Here is an 18,154-nt window from a genome sequence, read left to right as displayed (position 1 = left end):
AACACAGCAAAACCTTGTCTCTACAAAAAAAAAAGAGAGAGAAATCAAACCTGAGTCCCATATTTTATTTCCAAACCACTATCTGAACGTGGTCTCTTGAGAACATGCACTTTTCCAAAGGCTGTTTGATTGGAAGTTTATGCAGCCTTATCTCCATTTAGATCACACCACCCCAACACAATTTTTATGTTTTTAGTTGGAATCTCACTCTGTGGCCTAGGCTGAAGTGTGTGATCATAGTTCACTGCAGCCTCATCCTCCTGGGCTCAAGCTACCCTCCTGCCTCAGCCTTCCCAAGTAGCTGGAACTACAGGTGCATGCCACCACACCCCACTAATGTTGTTGTTGTAGTAGTAGAGACCCCATCTCTACTACATGATCCAAAAAAAGTGCTGTATTGCCCAGGCTGGTCTCAAACTCCTGACCTCACATGATACCCCCTTCTGCAAGGATTACAAGCATAAGCCACTGTGCCTAGCCCCTTTTAAAAAAAATTTGAGACAGGGTTTCACTATGTTGCTTAGGCTGGATTCAGACCCTGGCTTCAAGCGATCCTGCTGCTTCAGCCTCCTGCCCCCAGCTCCCAACACAAAGTCTATTTTGAAGACACACACACAACCCTCCCACCCCCAAGTAACCCTGAAAAACTCCAACACCCCAAAAAACCCACATAAATTCTTTTTTTTTTTTTTTCTTAAGACGGAGTCTCGGTCTGTTGCCCAGGCTGGAATGCAATGGCACGATCTAGGCTCGCTGCAACCTTCACCTTCCGGGTTCAAGCAATTCTCCTGCCTCAACCTCCCCAGTAGCTAGGACCACAGCAGCATGCCACCACGCCTGGCTAATTTTTGTATTTTTAGTAGAGACAAGGTTTCACCACATTGACCAGGCTGGTCTCGAACTCCTGACTTCAGGTGATCTGCCTGCTTTGGACTCCCAAAGTGCTGGGATTATAGGCATGAACCACCATGCCCGGCCCATAAATTCTTAATCAAAAAAGCAGAAGTGTTATTTTTTATTTTTAAAACATCCTGAAACTTTGGAAGACTCACTTCTTGTTACCACTCTAGTTTAAATGCTGAAAACACAGAAAATGTCCTAGAGATAGAAGTGGTTAGAATCTAAACATTAAAAAAAGCTCCCAACCCAACAAGCCAGCTCCCTGCCCTGCCAGTGAGCTTCCATGGAAACTCCCATCAGCGTCCAGCTAGGCCTGCAGCTGATGGTTCACCCAGCTCTCTTTTTCAACAGGTGTCTGTTCGCCTCTTTCCTAACCATTGCCCTGCAAACCAAGCTGGTCTACCTGACCAGCATCCTGGAGGTGCTGACCAGGGACTTGATGGAACAGTGTAGTAACATGCAGCCTAAACTCATGCTGAGACGCACGGAGTCCGTGGTCGAAAAACTCCTCACAAACTGGATGTCTGTCTGCCTTTCTGGTTTTCTCCGGGTAAGTGTCACATCCCTCAGCAGTGTCAGAGGTAAGACAATAGGCAGGTATTTTTAGCAGACTCTGATGCCTTTGCCAGGATAAATCCTGAATGCTTGATGGTGTCAGCATTTAACCATGTTTCGTCTTGGTCCTGACCCAGAACAGAGAGGGGAAAAGTAAACATTGTTTTTGCTGCAACTGGTCTATGCAAATATAATTCATTTAGAATTTCCTCAGGTGAGACTTTTCAAGTGAGTTCCCCTCACATCAATTCACACCCAGAGCCCAGTCAGCGCATTTAAGAAATTGTACTGCGAAAAGGGAATATTTCAAACACCAAAGAGAACAAACTGTACAGGCCCTGTGAAGCATTGTAGAAATACCCATTACCTACCGATACACTGTAAGCTAATTGCAGTCAATTCCTACCAGTCATTCCGCATTAAGGCAGCTCTCCAAAGATCTGCCTCCCCCTGGAGTTTGCTTCCTTGTGGTGACTGTGTGCATGTGGTTGTAATCTAATTGAACTTTAAAATCTTTTCAAATGCAAACTTTCTATAGATTCCAGCAGTGAAGAGGGTCAGCCCTAGAGTCTGCGCTACTTGATCTGAATCTAGACTTCACCACTTACTTGGTTTCATAATCTAGAGAATTGGAAGAAGATTTTAGACTGTTTTGAAGTGCAGATGAGAAAACATGCAATTGCTTAGCACTAAGGAAGCCTCCAGAAATGTTGGCCATTACTATTATAAAATATTAATGTGAAAATAAAGGTGTCCTGTTGAACTCGATCTTCACCCAGCCCTCCGAGGCCCCTGGTACAGAAGATTCTTATCCTTTAATTTTACCAGCCATCCAGATTCCAGCAAAACTGCATAATTGTGTATTTGTAGCTAGTTTGGAAATCTAATTAAACTTTGAATAAGATACACTGCTATGCCACAGGTTTTAACAGTGCTACTTAAGTTTAGATCCAACAGCAGTGCTTTAAATAGACTGTGTTTAGTTTAATGTTTAATGCAATCTTACAAGTAGATGCACAACATTTTTTTATTTCTCACCAACCCCTTCCTCTCCCTAAGGCAATACCCATTTATTAAGATTAATGAAATCTGCCTTCTTTTCTGTTTACTTGGTATAAATAATCAGAGGCTTTGGGGAGATGTTGAGCCAGTTATTTCTGGGACGAATATTTTTTGTTTCCCACTGTCTTTGCTTTAGCCGCAACAGCTGCTAGATGGAGGCACCAGGACTCTCACCCAGTTCCCTGGTCTTGGTCTTCAAAGGCCAACTCCTGCCCCACCACGGTCTCACTGGATCAGAAGCTCCGGAAGTGGAGCCCAGCAATCCATGATTTTTGCAAGCCCCTGAGGTAGCAGAGAGAGCACCAGACTAGGGGTCTTGGTTAGAAGCAATAGGTCTGGGCTCTGGAATCCTCTCAGCCCCAGTCAGCTGTGTGTCCCTAGGCATGGCTCGTTCCATCTGGGCATCTGTTTTCAATCCACCAGATGACGGGCGTGTGTGGGCGTTACCTTTAAATCCCTTTCCAGCTCTTTCTACTGGATCTTGTGATTCTTAACTCTGAGTTTTGAAGGGCTGCTCTTGGGCATTAGAGGGGTGAGATGTTCAGAAAATCTGGGCTGCGAGCCCAAACGGCCTCCTTGAGCAAAGCATTCTGGGTCAAGATTTCACAGTGCTGATTCAAGAGCATCTCGAGCACTCTGGGTGGTGAGGGGGCGGCTCGGCTCACCAGGAGGAAGTGGCATCCAGCCAGTCGGCGATACTTTCACTTTCAGTGGAATAATTCCAGCTGGTGCAGGGGTCTGATGTCCCTCCACCAGGTGCTCAAGAGGGTCTGGGACACCGACGGCCCTAGTCCTCCTGTCCTACCCCACAGACGTTTAGTGGGTGACAGTAGCTCCGTGACCGCCAGGTAACTTCCCCTTCCAAGACACCAGGGCTCTGGGGGTAAAATAATAATGCCATTTATTGAATGTGCCAGACAGTATGCTAAGAGTTTTATCTACCTTTTCTCATTTCATCTCCTTAACGGCCCTGTGAGCTGAGTGTCTTCATGACCATTTTGCATGTGGGGGAACTGGAACACACAGAAGAGCTGTGACTCTTCCCAGATCTCACTGCTACTGTGGGACAGTGCCAGGGTCCCAGAGCTCTTAGCCACCCCTCTGTGCACTGAAACGATGGAATCTGCCCTGGTCTGTTAAAATGTCGAAGCCTGGCCCCTGGGGGAGGGGAATCATGTACGCAGCGGCTGTGACTTGCCTAAAAGTTGTGTTCAGTGGTGACAAACCTCATGGCCCTGTGATTCCCCACATCGGCCACACATCAGAATCCTCCTCCACCCCCGTCTCCCGCCCCGCCCCTGGCCCCTGGCCCCGGGGAAGGTATGAAAACTACAGATACCCAGGCCTCATTCCTCAGAGAGATGGCAGCTGTGTAGGTTGAGTGGGGCCCAGGCATCTGAATTCCTAAGAGCCCCCAAGGGATTCTGGTGATTAGCCAGGGTTAGACCCAGGAGCATGGGCAGAGTGTAGGGCCAGATGTTACTTAGCTCGGGCTAGCTACCCTCCAGAAAGTTCTGGAGAATTCCTGACCACAGGCCTCCTGAGTCGAGAGCTACCCCTTCACACAGCCCCCGAGAGCCCATCTGGCCCCCTGACTCCAACCCCTGCGGGAGTACGCAGCCCCTGTCCAAGGTTCTCAGCCTCCCTTCTGATCTGTGCTGGAGGTTTAAAAGAGGTTCTAGTTTTGTGGTCAGGGCATTACTTGGGGTGGGGGGTGGGCGGTGGAGGGAAAGAGAAGAGAGGGTTGAGGTTGTAAACCACTAAATAAAGGAAGTTTCTCATGAGAGTTAAATGTCATGCACTCGTCCTGCTGCCCTCCCTACCTTGGAAATTTCTGAACTTCCACTTCTGCCCTGCACTGAAGAGGAAACTTAAGGATGTATCACAGCGGGGACAGAAGCCGAAAGGGAGCTGCAGGGTGGCAGGAGGTGGCAAGAGGAAGCCCGAGGACTGGGGAGGGCAGATATTCCTGCAGCAAGTATAAAGGAAGGGACAGGGTTGGGGTGGGATCCTGAGAGACTTAAGATGTCTTAGGTAACTTGCCTGCGCAAGGGAAAGCAGGTGAGACCCAGTGGAATCCTCCTTTCCCAGCTGGATGTATCGCTTGTCAAGCTTGACTCTGTTAACTGGCGCTTCAAGTCCCAGCCACGTGGCTGGCCTTTCATCATCACTAAGGCACTTTGACTTCCTAGCCACGGTTCTTCCTCCACCACAGAGGCCTAATGTCCATTGATTACGGAAGGTTCGTTATTTAGCAAATACTCTACAGCTGACCCAGGGCTATGTGCCTTGGGAGGATGCCATGGAAAGAAAACACACAGCCTCCCATTTGAGGTGCTCAGAGCCCTTTGGAATACAGATATCTGTGGTTGCAAATGTGAGCCATTTCCATCGCAGCAGGGGGGGCAGTCCCACCCCCAGACAGGAAAAATGCGTGTGGCTTAAATGTGAAGAAAGAGCCAATCAGGATGGGCTGAGTGTTTGGGGAAAAACCTTACAGGAAATGGAATTGGCTCTGGTTCAGGGAAAAAGATGGAGTCCCTCTGACCCAGCACCGGAAAACGTGTCCAGGTGGGACTGTGCAGGGTGTGTCTGGGAACGGCCCTGGCTGGGCTGGACCCATGGGGAGGAGATGAGGCTGCAAACTGTTGAACGGCAGGCCACTTCCTTCAAGAAGTGCTGTTAACACCAAAAAGCATTGTCTTTGGCAAATGTATAAAAGTTCTTACATTTATCCTTGTTACTAAGGATAACTGTGCATTTTTTTTAAATGTCGTTTATTTCTGGCTTGCTAAAAGGCGATTAAATATGAATGTAAACAAAGGTACACTCTCCACATCTAACTGTTCCTAGGCATTAACCCACTGATGAGCATTAGTCTGCCATATGTAAGTTTAAACATAAAATAACAAGGGATACTGTGGGTACTGCACATTGCTGTGAATGTGCAGGCGTGCGCGTTTGCACACGTGCATTCGCGATGGCGAGAGGAGGCGGTTTTCTGAGTTTTGCATCCAAGCCCAAGCAGAGCAACATGTATTTTCTTGGGAGTTTTGTGTTAGAAAACCCTGCCTCCTGTCTCCTGCCTTACTGCCATAAACAGAAACTTTAATTCTTTGGAAGTACAGTGGATTCCACAGAAAGCTAACTGTCACTTTCGTGTCTTTTCCAAGGAGACTGTTGGAGAGCCCTTCTATTTGCTGGTGACGACTCTGAACCAGAAAATTAACAAGGGTCCCGTGGATGTAATCACTTGCAAAGCCCTGTACACACTTAATGAAGACTGGCTGTTGTGGCAGGTTCCAGAATTCAGTACTGTGGTATGTTTTCCATAAAGCTCCCAGCCAGACTCCCAAATAAATCTGGCAGGGAATTAGAGGGTGGGGGTGGCTCAACACTGAAATGGTATCATTTCTACTGCGGGAGGCCCTGTGTGTTTAGTTAATTAAAAACAGTTGATAAAAATATTAACATGCGTTCACATAATAGATTTTAATTACTGAGATTGGGGGAGAAAGTATTGTAATGATGCCTGGGGTACTCATCAATTTCCAAAGATTTTAATATCAGGATTGCTTATAGCTTTCAGTGTCGTCAAAGGAAATGCAAAGTACTCCCTATTCAGCACTTATAATTGCAATCAGAATTTCTCAAATGGCTGTGCTCTGGGAAGACAATGTGTGGAGATATATTTCAACCAAATTGAGGCCGTCTTATTTTAGAACGATAACACAAGACAAATTCCACTGCGTTCCCCATACAACGTGACGCCCTTACTTTATTTTCATGGATTAGTTACAAATGTTTGGTGTCATGCACTTAATGTACTGTGATCTCATAGATATTTTTAGAGGAACGCTGTAAATCACTACAGGAAGATGATTGCCTAGCTGCTGGAGGGTTTCACCCGTTTGAGAACTTCTTTTTAATTCATCCTCTCCGCACCCACTCCATGCCCTTCCTAAAGAAAAAAAGCCCAATTTGGGGCACATTCGGGAATTTCAGAGAGGGAGCCAAGCAGGGAAAGGAACTTCAGAATTAGGAATTTTCTATGCTTTTCTGTTAATAGAGACTTGGAGAGGAGACTGCTGTGTTTTGGTTTGATCTTTAGCTTTATGAAGATTCTGGGCTTCTTCACGATCTCGTTAGTGGAGGAGGAAAAGATTACAGTGGGGTTTGGGAATTGCTCATTAAGAGAGCTGAGTCTCCTGTGGCTTCGCTCTGGATAGTGGGGACTGCAGTGTCATCCGGGAAGAATTCATTCCCTAATTGGAGAAGGCACCACTTTGCCGCGGACTGTGTTATGGTATGTCCTCTGGTGGGAGAATAGTCCGTAGGTCAGCTGTTTCAAGTTTTCTGCCACTGCCAGATGCGGCTCACCCCTCCATTGAAGATGGCGCCATGCACGACTGCCATCTGAGAGCGGGAAGCTGAGCTGAAAGTCAACACTTCTCAGCGTTCTGAATTGTGTTAATATACCCATCCGCATCTGAGAGGCCGGAGAGTGGGCTGCAGTGGTTCTCAAACTTGAGCAACTAGCAGAATCTCCCAAAAAACTCACTAACACCAGTCGCTAGGCAGCATGCTGGAGTTTCTGATGCAGTAAATCTAGGCTATGGCCCAAGAATTCACTTCTCTAACCAGCTTCCTGACGCTGCAGATGCTGCTTGACAACTATTGGTAGAGTGGTTAACAGTGTGGACTCTGGGGCCAGACAGGTTGGAATCCTGCCTCTGCCGCTGGTTAGCTGTGTAATGTTGGGCAAGTTTCTAAACTTCTCTGTGCCTCATTCTCCTCACATGTGAAATGGAAATGATGGTCATGGTTCCTACCCATCTCATGAGGTGTTTTGAGGATTAAGAGTCAGTATTATAAAAAGCACTTAGAACATTGCCTGGCACATGAGTGCTACCTAAAACTTTATTCCATTTGATCCAGATCTCATTGAACCCTTGTTTAAACTGCAGGTCCAAATATACCAGTGCCCGGGCTTTCCCTCAGGACTGACTGAATCAGAATCTCTGGGGAGGGAGCCCAGGCATGGATATATTTTGCAAACCTTCCAGATAACTCTGATGTGTGTTCAGCCTGGACACCACTGGGTATCTTGGAGAACAAGAGATAAACTTTGCACAGGGCCTGTTGACTCACTTTTCACTGATCCTGGGCTTGTTATTCCCAACCTGGAAGATGTTTGTGCTTTTACTTTAAGACATTTTAGAAGCCCCAAAGATCCCCAAAGAGAAATATTTGCAAATGAATACAGTCAGGGGAATCCTCCAGTATTTCAGTCTCAAGATACTATTGGACCCAAACAGGAAGGACAGGAAAGGAGAAGACGGGGTTGGAATCAGGAAGAAGTCAGATGCCTGAGGCAACTTTTGAGGTTTTGAAGCCTTTTTAATGCTTTACATCTGAACGTGTTTTCTCCCTTTCATTTTGAAACATTATTTATTTCACAGTCAATTAAAATCATGTGTTTCTGATTTGTTAACACTCAACTCATCATCAAAATGTTACTTGATGCTGAAGAAATTCATGTCGACTCTTGAAATTTTTCTTTATAGCCCCTGGGGAAAAGGGTAATGGAAAATCACGATTTCAGAAATCCACATAAATCTTCCTTTTCAAATTCAGATTTGCCGGTACATAGAGTTGAGCCTTGAAAAAGGAATGGGCCACTTGTTTTTAGGGGCCTTGCCGTTAAAAATGGTTAGTACCTCTTATGGGGCCTGGCCCAGCCCCCCTTTCATGGTGGGCGGTTGTACCAGAAGCTACAGAGAAGGCACATGATCCGTCTGTGCTTGTGTGACAAACTGTTAGCAGAAGGTCAATATAAAAATTTAAGTTTTTCATTTCCTTTCAGGCATTTCCCCCAGCCTGAACCACCATATTTCTAATTTTCTTTCTTCCTCCCTTCCCTCCTCCCCCTCTTTTTCACTTCCCCCACCTGCCCCTCCCAAGCATGTACACCCAGCTGTTTTAGGACTTGATTTCCCAAATTTGCCTGAGGTGGTTTATGTCATTGAAAACCAAGGTGTGGTGAACAAACTGATTCTGTGTGTCCATGTGTGCTAGGGAGGTGGGAGGTTGGGGGCAGATTCTTTCAAGGAAAGGGAAGTCAGAAATCAAGAGCGTCCTCATGAACCACTTGAAATGACAACCTGGTGCCAAGGCAGGGACACGTTTGGAAAAAAGGCTCCCAAACTCGTGTTCAGCTAAATGCTCAGAAGCGCAGCACCTCATATAGCAACCTAAAAGTTAGCTTTCACACCTCTCAGATGAGCATGTTCTCCCTGAGGTATGGGGGTTTCCTAGAACATAAAGGCATCTTGCCAATTTCTTATACACGAAATCATGATACTAACAAATGGGCCCTGGGAAGTAATTCTCTGTTCTTGCATATTGAGAAGAAAATTCCTCTGTCTTGCCAAAAATCCAAGCCAAGTCCCCTAGAGCCATGCTTCCTTCAGGACCATAAGAAACCATCCTTCTCTATCAAGGCACCCCAGGCTGGTGTTTAATGAGGCAACAATGAGACAGAATGCCCTGATATCTGCATCTTCCCTAATGTCAGCACCAGGGGTAGGGCTGTGTACACACAGGACTTTAGTCTTTCCTTAATATCTAGGAATTCAGGTTGGACAGCCGGAAGAGAATGAGACCAATTTTTTTGTTTTTTTTAGACGGAGTATCACTCTGTAGCGCAGGCTGGAGTGCAGTGGCGCAGTCTCGGCTCACTGCAACCTCCGCCTCCTGGGTTCAAGCGATTCTCCTGCCTCAGCCTCCCAAGTACCTGGGATTATAGGCACCTGCCACCGTGCCGGGGTAATGCTTGTATTTTTAGTAGAAACTGGTTTTCGCCATGTTGGCTAGCCTGATCTGGAACTCCTGGCCTCAAGTGATCTACCTGCCTTGTCCTCCCAAAGTGCTGGGATTACAGGTGTGAGCTACTGCATCCGGCCGAGAATAAGACCTATTGCTCTGCTGGGTTTTTTTCACCTTTGCAAAATTTTGAACATGTTTGATTTTGTTGATGGAGAATCTCAGACTCACTCCGCTTGCGTTTTGTCAAGAGTGGAACTTTGGAGGAGTTAGTGAAAGTTTGAGGATTTCACATGGGAGAAGGGACGTTTGCTTCACTTTCAGGAGGAGATGAGGAAAACCAGTAACTCCTAGCAAGCATGCTGAATTAGCAAGAGAAAGTTGACTTGTAATCAAAGTTAAGTGTGAAATGGTTTTTTGAACTTTTTTTTTTTTTTTTTGAGACGGAGTCTCACTCTGTCACCCGGGCTGGAGTGCAGTGTCCGGATCTCAGCTCACTGCAAGCTCCGCCTCCGGGTTTACACCATTCTCCTGCCTCAGCCTCCGGAGTAGCTGGGACTACAGGCGCCCGCCACCTCGCCCGGCTAGTATTTTTTTTTTTTTTTTTTTGTATTTTTTTACTAGAGACGGGGTTTCACCGTGTTAGCCAGGATGGTCTCGATCTCTTGACCTCGTGATCCGCCCGTCTCGGCCTCCCAAAGTGCTGGGATTACAGGCTTGAGCCACCGAGCCCGGCCGGTTTTTTGAACTCTTAAACTCAGAAAACGAGCTTGCCAATCTGCTGTATCTGAGAGGTAGCATCTTGGCACCCTGAAAAACAGCGTTCTGAAAAAAAATCTATAAGGAAGTTTTCAAGATTATTAGAAATTCTTGAAAAAACACAAGTACATGCCTGTAGAAATATTAATGCCTCCAGTTTGATTTATGCCAGCCTATCCCCGTCTGTCTCTTTCTCTAGCAGTTACCATTTTGGGACAATTACGTTTAATGAAATATCTCATATGTAACAGCCCTAGGTGTCTCTACCAGGAGTTTCTTACTGGTACACTTCCTTTAACAGTGCTCTGCCTGCCAGTGCTGGCTTCTTCTGTTCCATTTAGTTTGTCCTTGCAGAAGATCCATTAGCCCCGTAATTAAACAACCCACTGTCCCGATTAAGTCATTCTGTTACTTCAATTACATCCCATTGTTCATTAAATCCTGATGTTTGCACTTCAGCAATCTTGTTGTTAATACTCCTACCATTTGTGGAGAAACAGTGAAGTTAATTAACAATTCTTGAGCTTTTTCTCTTTCTCTCTACCATAGTGCAAATCATTTCCATTATGACTTGCAATAATACTGAAACCATTACTAACTTCATAGTTAGTGTTCTGAGCTTCCTGATCAAAGAGTGAAACCATTTTTTATAGTCATTTTAGGTAAGTCATTTCCTCATTGATGGCAAGCCATGGAAAATGAAAAATTAACGTGTAATGGGTGCTTTAAATGACTTTCCTCTTCATACACTTTCTTCTCACGCCTGTAATCTTGGAATTAGAAAATAATTTAGTTAACATAAAAGTAATTAATTTTCTTCTTTATAGCTCAAATGTGTGCTATTATGTTATTGTTAGGATCAATATTTATATTTGTACCCCTCCGAGAATGGTAAATTTTATCACAAGTCATGGTGGAGATAGAAAGCATTATCCAGATTTGTCTGTTGCCATTGTCAAAATTAGCATTCCATTTGAGGGTACTGTTATCTAGAGCAGGGACCAGCAAACAACAGCCTGTGGGCCAAATGTGGCCCCTCTGCCTATTTTTATAAAGTTTTATTGGAACACCTATTCATTTCCTTATTGTCTATAGCTACTTTCCTGCTACATGCAGAGTGGAGTAGTTGCCATAGAGACCATATGGGTTTTAAGCCTTGAATACTTTCTGGCCCTTTGCAGAAAGTTTGCTGGCCTTTAATCTAGAGCTTGACATAGTAGAGAATAAGAACTAGAATCCTCCCTCCCACAAACCCCAAGACAGGCTTGGCCTCTTTCCTCTCCTTCTGGGGACACAGCAATGGAAAGGCCTTGCCACTATTTACAAGTCCGAAACTCATGCAGCTCTTTGCCAACACACAACACCCACCCCACCCCCAACCCTGCACCCACAAATACTGTGAATACTGAAATCAGTCATCTTGGGCTAAATCAGACAGCTCTTCATACTTGATTTTAGGACGGACAAAACGTTAGCAAATGCTAGCAAGTATAGAAAAATTGGTGAGAGAAACCTAAATTTGAGAAAATTATCTCCATTAACTTTTTTTTTTGAAATGGAAAAAGGCTCTCTTTACCCTGTTCTCCACCCGCTACTCTGCTGTTAGGGTAGCAGATCCCTTGATCCAGGAAGCTGTGAGCTATGGAATCTTTGTGGGGAAAGGAAAAGGGGAGCAGAGTGAAGAGGGGAGGCTGGACAGGCAAGCGCAGCTCAAAGGGGAATGTCAGGCAGAAGAATGTCCCAGGGCTGCTGACTCTGGCTTGGAAAGAAGCTTAGATCAGAAGTTTCCTTGAGACTTGTACTTCTAACTCTGGCCTCCTGCTGCTTCTACAGAACTTCTGAAACTGGATTTTCTTTCTTTTTTCTTCTCTCTCTAATTCAGGTTGGTATGAGAACTAGGCTTTTCTCTTGACTTTCATTTGGCCCTGAAATAAAATTAGAAATATATTTTATAGGTTTTATTTAATGAAAGCAATTATTGCTCCAAGGCCTTTTATGATAAAGTTGCCAGTTTGTAATAAATTCTTTTACAATTACTTTCTAGGCATTATTAGGTATTACAGAAAGAAGGCAGCAACATTTCTGCTTTTATTAGGCAAGAATATGGTTGAGGAGACAGTGAGTAGCCAGATCATCTTCCCATGTGGGAAAAGACCTGTTTCCTGCCCTCAATTCATCCTGCCACAGCCCCCTGCAGCCTAATCCTCTCTACCTCCTCAATACCAAAACCACCAAATCATGTGGCGGGATGGTGGGTAAAAGCAGTAGTGAAAGGGGAATGCAGTCACATGCTCCCAGGCCGTGTGTGGAAGAGGTGGGGTTTGGAGTCTCATAGTCTTGGGTTTGAATCTGGGCTCAGCCAGTTTACTTTGGGCAAGTCTCTCAACCTCTCGAAACCTGTTTCCTCTTCTGTCAACAGGCAATGACCAAAACCTGCCCTCGCATATTTGTGGTGAGGTCAGAAAATAATACATGTACTGCGTCTAGCCATCTTGCTGGTATGAAGTAGGTGCTCATTCTTTTTTCATCCGGTTTTCCTTGTCTGAGGTGTGCTTTCTCTTGTCTCCTGTAAGCTTCGCTAAGCGGAAAGGACTGTCCCCTCAGTATTCTTCTTGGTTGGTTATTTATTGATGATGTGGGATGCGGGGGAGTTGATTAGCTGAGTCCATCATCATGAAAAGCATTTCTTGGGTGCCTGTGTGCTTATATTCTTGTTAAAAATGTTACATACGACCCATGTAACGGGGCATTTACAACCTGTGGCAGACAGTATCCTACTGGGCAGATGTGAACAGGAGGCGAGTGTGATAACCTGTGAGAGGCTGGTGGCTGACATGCTACAAAGGGGCCAGGCCCTTCCAGCCTCGCCTTCTCCCTGGGCCTTCTGGTCCATACATTTTCCAATAGCCTTTTCTTTCTCATAACCCTCCTTGGTAATAGGCATCATTCCCAAATCAATCAGGATGCAGTTCAGCTGTACGGAACAGAGACCCAGGATGTCTGTGGCTTCAGTAACAGAGAAGCTGATTTCTCTCCCTGGTGGCATTCTGGGTGGGCAGTGCAGGGCTGGTAGAGCAACTGCTCCTCTCTTGTCCTCATATTCTAAGTGTCTGCTCACCCCCAGCCTCATTTCCCATCCCAGGCAGCAGATGTAAGCAGGGCTGTAGAAAGGAGGGCAGATGGTCACCAGCCATCTTTTAAGGATGTACCACATAACATATCCACTTAATGTCATTGACCAGGACTTAGTCAATAACTCGGACTTAGTCATAACTAGGACATGTTCTGACTCTGAGCTGCAAAGCCAAGAGGCCAGCTCTGGGTCACCATCTCCCAGTGCCTCCTGGCCCTGCCATCCTAGTCACAAGATGGCTGCCACCGCTCCAAGCACTACTCTCCCTTTTGTTTGGACAGAAAACTTCTGACGGGGTGTGGTGGCTCACACCTGTAATCCTAGCACTTTGGGAGGCTAAGGTGGGAGGATCATTTGAGCCCACTGAATCTGGAGCACACTGGCCACACCTGGCAGCAACAGAAGCTAGGAAATGTCACCTTTATTGTGGGCGAACAGGAGCTCTGTAAAAATGCCCTTGGGTGGCACCTGAGGCACAGGGTGCTCCAGATTCAGTGGGTTCTGTGAGGAGGGTGAGGAGGTAAAGCCTCCTCTACCGGATCGCCTATGTCCAGCCTGACTCTTGGGAGAGCATTGACTGAGGCCCTCAAGGAGATGGGAACTGCCCTTGGGAGGCTCCTGGGAGAGCATTGACTGAGGCCCTCAAGCAGAGGGGTACTGCCCTTGGGAGGCTCATCACCTTGGCTGGCCTCTTCACTTTGCAGCTCAGAGTCAGGACACGCCCCAGTATAAGACTCCCACCAGTTCCATGATTTTGGACATGTTTCTAAATCTCTCTGCATCTCAGTTTCCTCATCTATTAAATGAGGCTAATAATGGCACCTACTTCATAGAGCAGTTGTGAGGATTAACTGAACCTATAACTGCATTCCCAGTACATGGTAAGCACTCAATAAGTGCTGGTCCTTATTATTATAAACCTAGAACCATATTTTTTTCTTTGCCATATTTTTCTTCCTATGTCCTCCACCCCTACTTCCACCCAAAGAAGGTGGGATTTTTTTTCTGTAAACTTCCTGACCTGATAGCCTGAGTGAGTGATTGAAGCTTCCTGCTCACCAGTCTAATTAGAGATTGGAAGCCAAGTGTCTCCATGGTCCAGAGGCCTCCCTCATGTACTGCAGCTCTTTGCAGACCCAATTCGAATGCTGCCTCCTCCATGCAGCCTTCCTTGATTTCTCTGTTTGAAAACCCCCTGCCGACCTGAAAGAGGTATCTCTCTCAATCCCTAAAATGCTCCATCTGTACCTCCCACATTCTACCTGGCATTAGAATTTGTTGTGTATGCCCCACAGTTCTTCTACTAGTCTGCTAGTACTTCCCAGGCAGGATGAGTACCGGTTCTGATTTGTATCACCTACAGTGCCCTGCACACAATAGGTGCAAAGTAAACAGGCATCAGTAGATGCATCTATCTACCTCAGCATCCACAGAATGAGCTCCGTCAGTTTGGCACATGCAGCTATAAGTAAGAGAAAATTGAACTAAGGATGCCTGAAATAGTAAGAGCATGACTTGCCTCTTAGAGCAGAAAGTCTGGAGGGAAGGAGCTCCAAGCTGGTCCATACACTCCATGGTGTCACAGCTCTGGGTCACTATCTCCCAGTGCCTCCTGGGCCTGCCATCCTAGTCACAAGATGGCTGCCACCGCTTCAAGCACTACTCGCCCTTTTGTTTGTATAGAAGACTTCTGACAGGGTGTGGTGGCTCACACCTGTAATCCCAGCACTTTGGGAGGCCAAGGTGGGAGGATCACTTGAGCTCAAGAGTTCAAGACTAGCCTGGGCAACGCAGCAAAACCCTGTCTCTAAAATAAAAAAAAAAATTAAAAATTAGTCAAGTAGTCTCTGCTACGTGGAAGGCTAAGGTGGGAGGATTGCTTGAGCCTGGGAGGTTGAGGCTGTGGTAAGCCATGATCACACCACTGTGCTTCAGCCTGGGCAACAGAGTGAGACCCTGTCTATTAAAAAAGAGAGAAAACCCTTGCTTTTACGTGTTGGCCAGAGCTGGGTTACATGACCAGCTCTGGTGAAAGAGAAGGGAGTTGCTGCCAATCATGCCTCCCAATCCAGGCTGGACCCACCGCCGTGCAGACCTGGACTTTGTTAGCAGAGGAGGGATGGCTGTTGGTTGGACAACAAACCGGATCTGCCGCCGCAGCTTACTGATGCTTTCCTGCCAAGGAAATAGAGGCAGGGCGGTTCCTCTAAACAGAGGGCAGATTTCTGGGGAAGGGACCAGTGTACATATCACAGCTCTTTAGCCTTTCATGGGTATTTTCTGGGTATTATGCCATCCCATGGATTTGGACCATGCTTACTTTACAAAACATTTCTTGTACTTCAAAAGGCAGGATCACTAAGTATTTAAGAACACGAAGCTAGAGTACCCAGTTCTACCATTTTCTTGCTGGATGACCTTGTGCCATTTAACTTCTCTGTGCCTCAGTTTCTCATCTGCCACAAGGGGATGAGTAAAAGAATCTACCTCACAGGGTTGTTCCTGAGATTTATATATACAAATATATACACGTCATTTAAAACAGTGTCTGGCACCTATAAAGCACTCCTTAATTTGCTATTATTATATGTCATTATTTAGTGATCCTGTCACTCCTTTGAGATAGGAACAATGAGGATTTTAAGGCTCAGCGAAGTTAGACGACTTCCCTGCATTCCCTCAGCTGGTGAGCAGCAGAGAATGGGAGGGTCCAGGTGTTCTGGTGCTGGGCCTGGAACTCAGGGCCCTGACCCCTGCTGTCCTCCCTACTCAGAGTCGTCTGTGGACACTTGCTGAGGGTGATAGTCACTGATGGGTGACTGTTGCCCCACAGATGATGCTTTTGTCTCTGAAATTTATTGCGAATTAGCTGAGAACAAGGACCATGTCATAACGTCTCTCTGACATCCCAGCCCTAATACCAAATAGGGCAGGAGAACATGCTGGTTAAATGGGCTTTGGTGGGAGTGTGGGAGCTGGAGAGATGGCACTTCCATCGAGGTATCTCCCGATGGGGTACGGTGGCTGAGGGCAGACGCTGTGATGTCACGCTGTCTGACATGGCACAGGCATCTGCTCCCCATCACAGAGCAGAGGCCCACGTGCGCTTTCCCAGCCTGGGGGTGGAGGTGTTAAGAGGCCGACGCCAAGGGCCTTGACTGTACTTGCGCCTTAGGAAACTGCTGTTTGAGCACTAAGTGTTAGCAGCATAAAAAATGAACACAAATCAATTTGTGTCTGAATTTACTCTCAGAATTCCCTGTGGACTCTGTAAAATGCCATTTTATCTCTTTTCCACCCATCTAGCTATGGAGGCAGTGGCAGATTTACATTATTTTACATCCAGTAAGGGTTTTTTTTTCCTTTTGGTGATGTTTTTAAAAAGAACATGTATTGCCCATAAAAAGGTGTTTTTGTTGAAGACAATAGTGCCCTTTAGGTAGTAATAGAATGCTGTTTCACAAATATTTATAAAACTATTAAACAAGCTGGGATTGCTGAAGCTCTGATTAAAAGGTGCCTCCCATTCATCTTTCGCTTTAGAAACACCTGTGAAGTAGCTTAACTGCAGTTACCCCCACCATGAGAAGATCACCTTGTAGAGAAATAAGGCAAGACCCCAACAAGACCATAGGTGGTGGGACCGGCACTGACCCCTTCACACCCACCCCTCCCACTGGGGTGGGGAATTGAGCTTAGGACATTGCTTACAGCCTGGGCTAAGCCAGGGTTTCTGGAGGGTCAGGAGGGCCCCTGGGCTGTAGGTGGAACCAGGAGGAGGGAGGGAGAATGGGTGGTAAAGCGGGGACAGCATAGCTGAGGGGTTTGTGGCACCAGTTCTGCAGTTAGGCAAATCTGGCTTCAATTCCTGGCTCTGCCACTGGTGAGCTGTTCCTGGAGCAAGTTACTCAGCCCCTCCGTGCCTCAGTTCCCTCACTCTACAACAGGGATGGCAATAATACTACAACCTCCTGCACCAGAATGTTGCGAGGGTTCAGAGAAATAGGCCTTGAAATGTGTTTGGCAGAGCATCTGGTCCCAGAGGCCCCAGGAAACATCTCTAGAAATGGGAGACGAGGAGAGGGCTTGGGTGTGAGGCCCCACATGTGGGTTCCTTCCAGATACTCTGCCCACCAGCTCCCTGCCTTCTCTCCTGTCTGGTATTTTTTGTTTCTTGTTTGTGAGCAGACAGGCCGTTGAATCCCTTCCTAGTGGGTGGCTGGCCCAGAACACAAAGGTTCTCTGAGAGCAGGCAAGGGAGTGACTCTGTTGTAGGAGGGAAACTCATACAGGCCAGACAGAGATCACCAGCTAACCTCAGAGTTCAGATTCCACCGATTTGGAGTTTTAATCATTTGGTTGAGACCAGAACAAAATTTACTCTTGCATAATTATCAACAGGATTATAAGGGCAAGATTTAGTGGTGTTTGTCTCAGCTCTTTATAAACACCATAAACTGGGTGGCTTATAAATAATAGAAACCTATTTCTCACAGTTCTGGAGGCTGAGAAGTCCAAGATCAAGAGCTGGTGTCCTGCGAGAGCCCCTTTCTCATGATGGTGCCTTCCTGCTGGGTCCTCACATGGCGGAAAGGGCAGGGCAGCTCTCTGGGGCCTCTTTTATAAGGGCACTAATCCCATTTATGAGGACTCTGCCCTCATGATCTAATCCCCTCCAAAGGCCCCACCTCCAAGTACCATCACCTTGGGAGTTAGGATTTCAATACCTGGATTTAGGGGGACATCAATATTCAGACCATAGCAGCATTAAAGGGAAGATACACCCCTGAGAACCTCCCGAAATTTCAGAAGCCCCACATCCACGTCAGTGGTCCGTAAGTCACGGGCTCACGTGCCAGACGCTGTTCTAAGAGCTATGCAGTTACTGCTGTTATGCCCTCTTTGCAGATGAGAAAGCAA

At 46.4% G+C, this 18,154-nt stretch overlaps 2 protein-coding genes across 4 annotated transcripts in view; one reads left to right on the top strand and one right to left on the bottom strand.

The window, feature by feature from the left end:
- PLXNC1 (plexin C1) overlaps nucleotides 1-18,154 on the top strand; it is a 161,656-nt gene that overhangs the window by 113,200 nt on the left and 30,302 nt on the right. For both annotated transcript variants that reach the window (XM_033221042.1, XM_033221044.1), the window contains exons 20-21: nucleotides 1,252-1,450; nucleotides 5,691-5,837. In XM_033221042.1, coding sequence (XP_033076933.1) covers nucleotides 1,252-1,450; nucleotides 5,691-5,837 — 346 coding nt within the window. The remainder of the gene's footprint in view (nucleotides 1-1,251; nucleotides 1,451-5,690; nucleotides 5,838-18,154) is intronic.
- Nucleotides 2,436-18,154, bottom strand: part of CEP83 (centrosomal protein 83) — a 185,531-nt gene continuing 169,812 nt past the window's right edge. The window contains exon 19 of one of the 2 annotated variants that reach the window (XR_004439673.1): nucleotides 2,436-3,394. The gene's annotated coding sequence lies outside the window, so the exon portion shown is untranslated. The remainder of the gene's footprint in view (nucleotides 3,395-18,154) is intronic. The other variant, XM_033221053.1, reaches the window with a different exon arrangement.

This window comes from Trachypithecus francoisi, unplaced genomic scaffold (genome assembly GCF_009764315.1).
Source record: "Trachypithecus francoisi isolate TF-2019V2 unplaced genomic scaffold, Tfra_2.0 Lachesis_group11, whole genome shotgun sequence".
Classification (NCBI taxonomy): Eukaryota; Metazoa; Chordata; class Mammalia; order Primates; family Cercopithecidae; genus Trachypithecus; species Trachypithecus francoisi.
The sequence above is the reverse complement of the archived record's forward strand: the minus strand, read 5'-3'. Positions and strand labels throughout refer to the sequence as shown.